This window comes from Eptesicus fuscus, chromosome 10 (assembly GCF_027574615.1).
Source record: "Eptesicus fuscus isolate TK198812 chromosome 10, DD_ASM_mEF_20220401, whole genome shotgun sequence".
NCBI classification, from domain to species: Eukaryota; Metazoa; Chordata; class Mammalia; order Chiroptera; family Vespertilionidae; genus Eptesicus; species Eptesicus fuscus.
This window is the reverse complement of record NC_072482.1, coordinates 22,395,333-22,407,352: the sequence shown is the minus strand read 5'-3', so window position 1 is coordinate 22,407,352 and position 12,020 is coordinate 22,395,333. Positions and strand designations below refer to the sequence as shown.

The 12,020-nt window shown below is 35.9% G+C and overlaps 1 protein-coding gene across 1 annotated transcript in view; it reads right to left on the bottom strand.

Moving 5' to 3' along the window:
* Positions 1 to 12,020, bottom strand: part of TINAG (tubulointerstitial nephritis antigen) — an 80,022-nt gene that overhangs the window by 64,758 nt on the left and 3,244 nt on the right. The window contains exons 2-3 of the mRNA XM_008147466.3: positions 7,523 to 7,586; positions 6,756 to 6,845 (exon numbers count right to left, since the gene is read on the bottom strand). Coding sequence (XP_008145688.1) covers positions 6,756 to 6,845; positions 7,523 to 7,586 — 154 coding nt within the window. The remainder of the gene's footprint in view (positions 1 to 6,755; positions 6,846 to 7,522; positions 7,587 to 12,020) is intronic.

Below are 12,020 nucleotides of genomic sequence, written 5' to 3'. Positions count from 1 at the left end.
TAGAAGTTTGAATGTGTAAAACATATAGATTAAATACAGCAATCTATTTTATGTATAATTTAGATTTGAAAAGAAGTTGAACACATAAAAAGTAGTACCCATAAAAAATTGAGAAAATAGGTATTCTTTAAAAGTTTACATCAATGTTAGTTTTATTGAAATATTTTATTTAAATATTAAAATACTCCATCATGTTAAGTGAGTTAATTTGTGTTATGTGCTCAATATTAGTTATTACTAGTAATTAATATTTATAATAATATAAATTCAATTGGTGTGAAATTAAATAACAAGAAAAGAGAATCTCTTTCTAGAGACATATTTGGTAACCTTACATAGAAAAAGAAGCTTTGTTTTCAAGTTCTAATATTGATATTTGATGACAACAAAAATTTCTGAATGTTAGGAGATGAAAAATGAGAGAGATTAAAGTAATTTAATCATTGCTTGTTTGAATGATGTGAAAATTGAGGGCAATATATTTTCAGTACTTAAATCTAAACTTTTTTCTGTTGTGTTTATTACCAAATTGTTTATAATGTGATAGGCTTTTATGAATGATTGAAGATAAAACTCAATTTTCAATAATATGCTTAGCAAGTTAATGCTTTTCTTTTATAAGATCTGCTAGTTCATAAAACCTTAAGCAACTTTAAACCATAATTGTGAAGTGCAATTTCCATCGCCCAAGGAATTTCAATAAGAAACCCTCTCACTATATTAGGCATTGCAGCATTATTTAAGAGACTAACAGAACAAACCTTAGGCAAAATCACAACATCAGTAAAGTATGTTTTTGTTTCCCTACACTAGTAGTTTCTATACATTCAGAGAAATTTGGGGCCATTTATTTAAACCTTAAGTTTAGTGAGCAGGGATTAGTATTTTAAAAAATAAAATAGGAGAAATATTAGAATTTACTGCACACAATGAGTCTACCAGTAAGTACTGTTTATAAACATCTAGGTGTGTGTGTGTTTGTGTGTATCTGTGTGTGTATGTACTAGGTCACTGAGTTAAATGTATGTTTTGATGTGACTTAAGCTCAAAAAATATGTGAAACATGACTGTCCTAAACGATCCTCTTTTGACCTTGACTCATCCATTCCTTCTCATTCACTTTAGCATTTACTGAGCATTCTTATCTTATCTATCGGATTCCCCCGTAAACACTGGCAATATTAAAATAAATGTATGCACCCTTACGGAGTGCATACCTAAAAAGACAACAACGATAGAAATATTTCAGTATTTGCCATTTATTAGCAGTAGGTGAAAGTGTGACCAGAGTAGAGGATTCATGACATAGCTCTGCCTGAAGGAGTAGGTACAGTTTTTTACAGAAATTGAATCTAGTGCTCATTCTGGAAGGCTCAGGATGAATTTGGTGGCCAGATGTGAAAGAAGAGAGCACTTATTCTCATAGAAGCAATGCTGGAACACAGCATGTGGGTTTGAAATTGGGTAGAACATTTATGGAACAGCAGATAAATTAAATGCTTAAATTATGAGAGGCACTAGGGAGACAAAGGAAAAAGTATAAAAGATGATGCAGTAAAGAAGCATTTGGCTCATATGGTTATTTGTACTAAGGAGTATTAATTCTATATTATAAGCAACGGAGTGCAATTGAGGATATTTAGAATGTGAGCAGCAAATATTTGTTTTAGAAAGATAACCATGAAAGTATGAAGGATTGATTGGTGTTTGGTCAGCCTAAAACTAGGGTCATTTCAAACTAGGTTTCATAAACAAATGCACAAAGGAATCGAGAAAATAAATATTAAAAGAAATGTGGGAATTATAAGAGCATAGTGACTGAGAGTGAAGAGGAAAGAAGAATCAAACTAACTTCAAATTTTCTGGGTTGGTTGACAAGGTACAGGAGGATCCCAATAATCAAGGAGAGACCAAAGAGGCTAATCTTTTAAGTTTGGGGTAAGCTGGTTTTGAAAAAAGTGAAAAATCAAGGCCAACTTAGACTAAATTTTGAATTCATAAAAAAATCAAGTTTAGAGATCTGATAAATTTAACATGGCCACAAAATTTTTGCAGCTCTTTCCATTGAGAGGTGGAGCCTATTCTCCCAGCTTTTGAATGCGGGCTGGTTTAGTGCTTGCTTTGTCCACTAGAAAGCAGAATTGATTCTCTTCAAATTTCAAGTTTAGCACTTGGCTTCTCCCACTCATGTCTTATTAGAAGATTGTCATTAAGCAAAAAAGCTAAAGCTAGCCTGCTGCAGACATGTGGGTCCGCCACCAGCCACTCCCAACCCCCAGATGGAGGAGTGAGGCCAACTTAGCCAAATCAGTCTCAGATGAGGTCCCAGGTGTTTGTAGATATATTCGAAAACCCAGGAGAGACCAGCAAAGAGCCTCAGCTAAGTCCACCCAAACTGCTGATGTGGACTAATAAAAAGCTTGAGGTTTTCCGCTGCTAAATTTTGGAGTGCTTTCTTTTTGTTTGTTTTTGTGTATGTATGAGTGTGTGAGTGTGTGTGTGTGTGTGTGTGTGTGTGTGTGTGTGTGTGTGTAGCATCAGGCAACTGGAACAGTTATCAATATCCATTTGTTCCACTAACATGCTAATTATTACTTGTGCCACTAAACTGGCACTTATATACTGCCCTATCATTAGAAATCCTTCTGCAAAATATGACATGTTGACTCTCAGCTAGATTGTAAATTCCGTTAAGACAGAAATTATTTATTTGTAACCTTAGCAGTGCCACAAAAGAAATATATTATGTTAATATTAATTGATTGCATTAAAAATAATACTGGGAATAAAGTACTGAAGTAGGTTATATAGAATGAATAAAGACTTGGATCCAACATACTACCATGATGCAAGAAATAAATATTTTAAGGCAAAGGTTGTATATATTTGTATGTAAAGCATTTAATAAATAATGAATGATATATAATGCAATTTTCACTCTTGAAACAATTTGGACATAAGGAACAGAAAATTAGAACTTTCCTTTACATTCAAAGACTTCATTCCCTGCCCCTCCCAATTCCCCCCAGTAATTAGTTTTACTCCTTTTCTTCGTAGCTTGTGTTTTTTTTAAGTGTTTAAAGTATTACGTATGTCTCTTTTCCCCCAATTGACGCCCACCCCATCACTCCCACCCCCAGGACAAACCCCCACCCCTCCAGTGTCTGTGCCCATTGGTTATGCTAATATGCATGCATACAAGTCCTTTGGTTGATCTCTACCCTCCCCCTCCCCTGCCTTCTCTCTGAGGTTGGACAGTATGTTCAGTGTTACCTTGTCTCTGGATCTATTTTTATTCATCAGTTTATGTTGTTCATTATATTCCACGTATAGTGAGATCATGTGATATTTATTTTTCTCTGACTGGCTTATTTCACTTAGCATAGTGCTCTCCAGTTACATCCATGCTGTTGCAAATGCTAAACATTTCTTCTTTTTTATAGCAGCGTAGTATTCCATTGTGTAGATGTACCACAGTTTTTTAATCCACTCATCTGCTGATGGGCATTTAGGCTATTTCCAAATCTTAGCTATTACAAATTGTGCTGCTATGAACATAGGGGTACATATATCCTTTCTGATTCGTGTTTCTAGTTTCTTGGGCTATATTCCTAGAAGTGGAATCACTGGGTCAAATGAGAATTCCATTTTTAGTTTTTTGAGGAAACTCCATACTGTTCTCCACAGTGGCTGCACCAGTCTGCATTCCCACCAGCAGTGCACAAGGTTTTCTTTTTCTCCACATCTTCTCCAGCACTTGTGGTTTGTTGATTTGTTGATGATAGCCATTCTGACAGGTGTGAGATGGCACCTTGTTGTTTTGATTTGCATCCCTCGGATGATTAGTGACTTTGAGCATGTTTTCATAAGTCTCTTGGCCTTCTGTATGTCCTCTTTCAAAAAGTGTCTATTTAGGTTCCTTGCCCATTTTTTGATTGGGTTGTTTATCTTCCTTTTGTTAAGTTGTATGTGTTCTCTTTAAATTTTGGAGATTAAACCCTTATCTGAGATAGCATTGGCAAATATGTTCTTTCATACAGTGGGCTTTCTTATAGTTTTGTAGATGGTGTCTTTTGCTGTAAGAAGCTTTTTATTTTGATATAGTCTCATTTGTTTGTTTTCTCCTTAGTTTCCATTGCCCTAGGAGCTGTATTGGTAAATATATTGCTACAACACATCTGATATTTTGCTGCCTATGGAGTCTTCTAAGATTTTTATGGTTTCCCATATTACATTTAAGTCCTTTAACCATTTTTAGTTAATTTTTAAGTATGGTGTAATTTGGTGGTCTAGTTTCATTTTTTTGCATGTATCTGACCAATTTTCCCAGCACCATTTATTAAAGAGACTATCTTGACTCCATTGTATGCTCTTGGGTTGATTTCTGGGTTCTGTTCTGTTCCATGGTCTATATGTCTGTTCTTGTGCCAGTACCAGGCAGTTTTAAGAACAGTGGCTTTGTAATATAGCTTGGTATCTGGAATTGTGATCCCTCCAACTTTGTTGTTCTTTCTCAGGATTGCTGTGGCTATTCGGGGTCTTTTTTTATATAAGGTAAATTTTTGGAGAGTTCTTTCTCGGCCTGTGAAATATGCCATTGGTATTTTAATGGGGATTGCATTGAATCTATAAATTGCTTTGGGTAGTGTGGACATTTTAATGATGTTGATTCTACCAATCCAGGAACACGGTATGTTCTTCCATTTGTTTATGTCTTCCTCTATCTCTTTTTTCAATGTCCTATAGTTTTCCAAGTATTGTGTCTTTTGCTTAATTTCCCTTCCCCTCTTTGGTCAGTGTATATTTCCTTTTGCTCTAATCACTTCATTTTTTATTCTTTTAATGTCATCTATGTTTGCTACTAAAGGGCAAAATCCATGTCACTTCAACAGTCCTGGAGTACTCTGTTAATAAACAAATTATGAAAAGAAAATTGTTCTTTCTAAAGAAGGTAGGGTTCCCAATAGCGTCTGTACTGCTGTGTGTACTTTCTGCATTGCATGAGACTGCGGTTTCTCATGGGTCTGTTGAAAGGTGGGCTGCTAATTATGCTTCCTGGAAGTGTGTGCTTGTAGGCTAAACATATGAATCCTTTTAGAAACCCAATTCAGATCATGTTTCATGATGGCACATACTCTTCTGTTCTTTTAATGATTTGAATGTAATTCAGCCACAGAAAATTATGAGTCTTCCCTAGAAATATTTAAAATATATTACCACCAAAAGTATTGATTAAACACAGGCACACACACACATACACGGAGGAATTGAGAATGATGTAAGATTATTAATGTCAACAAATGTGACTTTCTATAGTTCATATCTTTCCAAAAAATATTTGGGTACATTGAAATAACATTCCTATTGTGCTGACAAACAAGTCTTGTGCGTGGAAGAAAATGATATTGCTAATTATAAAAAATACATTTCAGGGTTACTTCACTTTTAAGATTGCTTGATAATAAATCATCTTATGTGAAATCTTTTCCAAAACATCTAAAATGTTATCAGGGTTATATAGAGATTTGATCAGTGGCAGTGGAGAAATCCCAAGACAGACACCAACCAGCCTATTCCTATTCCTTTCAGTTCCATAGAGAAAGCTGATGTTAGCACCTACTTCTTAATTTCCTCTTTGTAAGTGGAGAAGCCACCTAATTTATTGACCTTTCGAAGAGCATCAAACAGTTATTTCCTATGTTTAAGTGTCAGTCAGCCCTATCTTTCATTTTAGTAAAAAGGCTCAATCTATCTTTTGAATCAACTGTAAGTGAAATTGACTAGATATCAGCAGGTCAGTGAAATTGTCTGTATGGATTGATTATTTGGGGATCATCAAGATATAGCCCTGGCCGGTGTTGTTTAGTGGATAGAGCATTGGCCCCCACACAAAATGGTCTCGGGTTCAATTCCTGGTCAAAGGCATGTACCTGGGTTGCAAGTTCTATCCCCAGTCCCGGTTAGGGTTCATGCAGAAGACAACCAATAGATGTGTCTCTTGCACATTGATTTTTTTTCTCTCTTCCTCTCCCACTCTCCCTCTCTCTCCTCCCTCCACTCTCTAAAAGCAATAGAGAAAAATATATATATCCTCAGGTGAAGATGAAAAAAAAAAAAAAAGGATCTAATACTGCCTTCATAAGGCTAGACTTCCCAGGAGAGCTGAGCACGTGATAGCTGTGGCAGGGCAGCAGCCTAGGCAGTGGTCTGCAAACTCATTAGTCAACAGAGCCAAATATCAACAGTACGATTGAAATTTCTTTTGAGAGCCAAATTTTTTAAACTTAAACTTCTTCTAACGCCACTTCTTCAAAATAGACTCGCCCAAGCCATGGTATTTTGTGGAAGAGCCACACTCAAGGGGCCAAAGAGCCGCATGTGGCTCGAGAGCCGCAGTTTGCTGACCATGGGCCTAGGGAAAGATGATATCATGAATAAATTATGCCTACTTCCTGGTTTGGCCTGAATGCTTATACAAACTAAAGGTCTCCCTACACTCCTTGCTCACACCCTGACACTGCTCCTTTCTACACAATTTAAAACCGTGCTCTATACTTCTTTTTTGTGCATTTTAATTTTTAATTACTTAATACTTACCTCTGTGCATCCCAATTTTACATGCCTTTCTACCTCTCTTCCCATTTCTTTCTTTTGAAATGACTATTTTTAGAAGTAAATAATAGGAAATACATTGCTTGCAACCTCTGAAAGGTTACTGGGAGTGCCAAAAGCCTATAAAGCAAGATTTCACTCACCCATAGTCTCCATTATTGACATGTTCAATTAATTCTGGTTCAATGAGGCATACATGCTGGGAACACTTCCATTGCTGTCCTGAACATGTGCTGCAAAGATATAAAAATTACAAAGGCGGCCTGACCTTAATGGAATCTGTTTACAAAATTAGTAACCAGAGTTGTCCATTCTTAAGGCATAAAACTTATTTTGATTAGTGTTAGTCATATGCCTATTTGAATTTTGCAAATATATAAACATATATGTGTGTGTGTGTGTGTGTGTGTGTGTGTATGTGTGTGTGTGTAGTGTTCTCATCTTGTATTCCAGGCAATTGATAAATAAAGTGACCACACAGTCACTGAAGTTTAAAAACACAATTCCAATTAGGCAGTAGATTCAATATATTTGTAATTGGAAGCTTTCTACATGATAATCCTGTCAAGGAAACCTTTTTTTTATATATAGTTACTGTGTTCAAAGAAACACAGTTTATCCATAGTATATCAGAATGTTTATAATTAAGAGGTATATATAATGCAGGCCTGCTGTATTATGAAGGCCCACTGTCATGAACATCAAACTCAAGCAATACAAAATATACTCATTATTAGATTTTTTAACATTCATTAAAATTAAATATGCTTATACAAACTATGGTAGATATGTGATATCTTATTACTTATGATTCTTTCTAGATAGAATGTATGCTTTGTTTCACAGATGTTTCTTTTATTTGAAGAAAACGCACAGTAGAATTCATTTCAGTGCCACTTAAATCCATTACCAGGAGTTGCAGTTTTCTTTAATTACTGATCCTTCTTCATAATGTCGACCATCTCTGAGGCAACCTGTCAAAATAAGGTAAACAAATGAAAATTCTAAACTGAGCAATAAAGTGCCTCCACACAACAGGTAATCTACAATTGTGTTTAGTTTTTCAATTATGCAAAAATATGTGGTGCCAACCTGATGGTAATTCACATCTGGTTTGTGTCAAGTTTTATGTATCAAATTCTTCTGGGCTTACTCCAGGAGCTTTTATCTTTACACAGCATATTATATTCCAACAGAGATGATTTGTGAAGCTTGTAAACTAGATTATCAAGGAACTAATCACTAACCACACTAAAAAACAACAACAACAAAAAAAACTATGTCTTAATAGGTAAGCAATAAAAGTGCTTAAATAAACTTATGTCATTTCTCATTTTTAAAGATGTAAGTCTCATGTAAATGTGACTAATTGCATGTGACTAGAGTAAGGAGCTCAAAGTTTTGGACAAAATGTAAAACTATTTCATTGAATTCACCTGACCAAAATAAAATTCTATTTTTTTCTTTAGGATTTAGATCAGGAGAAAAATTTATGAAACCAATAAGAGTACTGCTATTTATGTTTCAAATCCAATGTTTTTCAACTATTCACTACTTGTTAGCTAGTTTACTAGCATATATAAACTACTCAAAAGAGATCAATGATGAACTATCATCATATAAAAACCACCAGTAAGATATTGTGAAAATAGTACCCTGGTTATATATCAAATCTCTTTTGAGAAAATCCTATATAATAAAAGCCTAATATGAAAATCAACTGAATGGCGGAATGACCAGTGGAAAGACTGGTCACTATGATGTGCACTGACCACCAGGGGGCAGATGCTCAACGCCAGAGCTGCCCCCAGCCCACAGGTCCCAGGTCAGCCAAGATGGGTGCCAGTTGCTGCCCACCCCCATCACCCCGCTGGTTGCCCCACAGAGGGAGGCAACCGGCAGCAGCAAGGCAATCAGGGGGCAGAGCTGGCAAGTGGGTGGCACCAGGCTGGCCAAGGTGGGTGTCAGTGGGGGCCCCCCCAATTGCCGCACCAGTTGCCCCACAGATCAGCCCTGATCGCCAGCCAGGCCTAGGGAACCTACCTATGTATGAATTTCGTGCACCGGGCCTCTAGTAATTTATACAAATTTAAAATTCATGCTTTCTTAGCAAAGCAGCAAAATCAACTACTTCATCACATGAAAACTTTTTGACAGAAACATGTAATTAATAGATCACATCAATGGCCCCTAATTAAACAAAATGAATTTTAACTTTTTAGTCATTCAATCTTAGGGGAAATCTACATGTTTAGAAAATATTTTAAGGTCTGGTATAACTACCAGCCACAATATCACCAAAGCCACTTATGGAATTAACTATCCTCTATTTTTTTTTTTCTTCAAAAAGTTGTTTTGTAGGAAACATTTCACAACTGCCCCTCGTCAGCATATATTGTGTTTTCACAGCCCAATATTTTGCTTAAGGAATGAATCTAAAATCTCTATATAAAGACATCCATTCACTTCTTTCCCATGGATTTTTGACATTTCATAATATAGGGAAAGGGAAGGAAACCACTTCTGTCCTGGTTTCTTGATATAGCAAAGAAGAGGAGAAAGATTCAATTTTAAATCAAATTCAAAGTTTTAATTGTTACCCACAATCTCACACTTTTAATAAATGAATGTACACTATGTTTTTAACTTAAAAGGATCCTAAAACTTTCTATTATCTAGGAGCAACAGAATATTCATGCAATGATTCACATTAATTCAAAGTCAAGGGAAGTACTTCTTTGATAAGTTTTATAGGGAGAATGGGTGGTTAAATCAAATATGATCTTTAACCATCCCTCAGGAATCTTGCTTGTCCATCATACCAGTTGCGTAGAAAAAGGGAACAGTACTCATAAAGGTCCTAAGGGGGAAAGATTGCCCCTTCTCTGACCTATACTCCATCAATTTATAATAAAGCCAAATTTTTACAGTGACTTATAAGACCCTACCCAAAATGCCTCTGCCCATCTTACTCCCTTGTGCTGGCTGGGGTTGGGTCCCCAGAAATGGAAGGATTTGCATGATAGTAGAATGGAGAAAAGTAAAGAGGCATAATTTGGAGGTAAAGCAAATGGGACATGGATTGAGTTTGGGGAATGATGAAAAAGAGGAATCAATGGTGTTCCACTAGGATTTTGGCTTTAGTAATACAGGGACAGTGGGGCTGTTACTAAAGTAAGGAACAGGCTTGTGGCAAGAAATCAAAAGTTCTGCTTTGCCTGTTTTAGGTTTGAATTAAATCAAAGTTAGACATCCTATTGGAGAATGTCAAGTAGAGTAGTTCATGAAAATGCAGAGTAAAGTCAAGACTGAAGCATGAGTTTGAGATACAACAATATACATATTTTAAAAGCCTTAATATTAAATAAGAGCCCATTTGAAAGATTGTATATAGGTAAGAGAAAGAGGTCCAGAACCGAGTTTTAAACACTCCAGCCAACAAACATTCAGAAGAGGAAACTGGGAAGGTGTGGCCTATGAGGAGGTAGCAAATTCAGGAGGGAGTTGAATCTTGAAAAGCAAGAGAAGAAAGTATTTCATACAAGCATAAGTGGTCAATTGTGTAGAATAGTGTGAGGAGGTCAAGAAAATTATACTAGACATCTGAATATAGCATTTAGTAATCTGAAAGGGTCAATAACCTTGCCAAGAGAGATTTCATTGAAGTAGCAGGAAATGAAATCTTGTAGGAATGGCTTGATAAGAGAATTAGAAGTCAAGAAGCAAAATGTTTTGTTTGTTGTTGTTGTTGTTTTCATTTATTTTACCAATAAAGGAAAAAGGAAATGGGAGAGTAGCTAATTAAGGAAATGAAATAAAAGGTTTGTGATTTTTTTTTTTACAAAGTTGGGAAATACAAAGACATATTTTTTAGGTTGATAGTCGATCAGGATGGAAGGGGTAAAATAATGCTTTATTACAGAGAGGGGGACAGAAGGGAGAGATATAGAGAAGAAGGGGAAGGAAGGGGAAAGAGACAATTGTAAGGGTGAAGATCTTGAAAATAGTCACTAGAGTATGGGATTCAGAGGTCAAGAGAAGAAATCAACTCAAGGTAAGCAGTAACCCAGATGGAAGTAGGTTGGAAATTATGATGATAGAAAAATAAGACAATTCCTGGTGGCATTATTTCACAGTGAAATATGTACAAAACACCACATAGTGAGTTAATTGAATTAGTTACATATATAGCATCTTGACACACACGCAAAAGAATGACTACTGAAATTAAGGGAGTTTTGAAACTTTAACAGCCACTAATATAAAATATTTGGAGAGTGAAACAATTGGTCTATTAATGTGAGAAAAGATGATAATAAGATGTCGATAATTTATTTTAAAATACTTCATCCTGATGTGTTATAATGTCTGTGCAGGTCTAAACTTCACATTAGGGAATGAAGTTACTGCTCTAATCAGGATTCCACACCCCAGCAGTGGTCATTCTGAAAGGCCTGATTCCAGGGCAGCTGCTACATGTGTTGCCATTACCCGAATTTTGATGAATACTAGAGTGTCAGTATAATGAATGTCAGAAATGGGCATTCATTGGTAAAACTAGTGGCTCATTAATCAGCATAATGGATATAAATAATCAGTTCTTACTGGTTAAATTAATAGCATTCAATTTATGTAGATTACATAAAATATATTAAAGTTACATTCTACTCTTATACCTCATAATTTATATGTATCTCTTAAGGTCAAAAGCCTGTACTCTTAGACCTGGTTCCCTGGAATTGATTTCTAAAAGGTTGTTTCCAGCTACTGGTAGAAGGATTTCTCATTCCCTGACACCCACTATAAGGGTAACAGAGTCCTACCTCTGTAATATTATAACATGTGCCGCTAATTTTCACGCAAGGTAGATGTCAGAACATCTTAAAGGACAGTGACTCATGTAGCTTACAGAGGTTATATCAATTGATTTATGTCTCCTTACCAACATATATTTTTGTGTCCTAGCCCAGTAGTCGGCAAACTGTGGCTCGCGAGCCACATGCAGCTCTTCGGCCCCTTGAGTTTTTAGCAAAGGCCAGCTTAGGAATACCCTAATTAAGTTAATAACAATGTACCTACCTATATAGTTTAAGTTTTAAAAATGTGGCTCTCAAAAGAAATTTCAATCGTTGTACTGTTGATATTTGGCTCTGTTGACTGATGAGTTTGCTGACCACTGCCCTAGCCAGTTAGTCTCAGTGTTACAGTGTCGTCGGTGGTTGGTCAGGGTGAGTGCAGGAGGCAGCTAATCCATGTCTATCTCTCACATCAATGTTTCTCTCTCTCTGTCTGTCTCTCACCCTCCCTTCCACTCTCTCTAAATATCAATGGGAAAAAAATATTCTCCAGTGAGCATTAACAACAACAAAAACACATATATTTTTGTAAATATCTGTATGTATGACAGC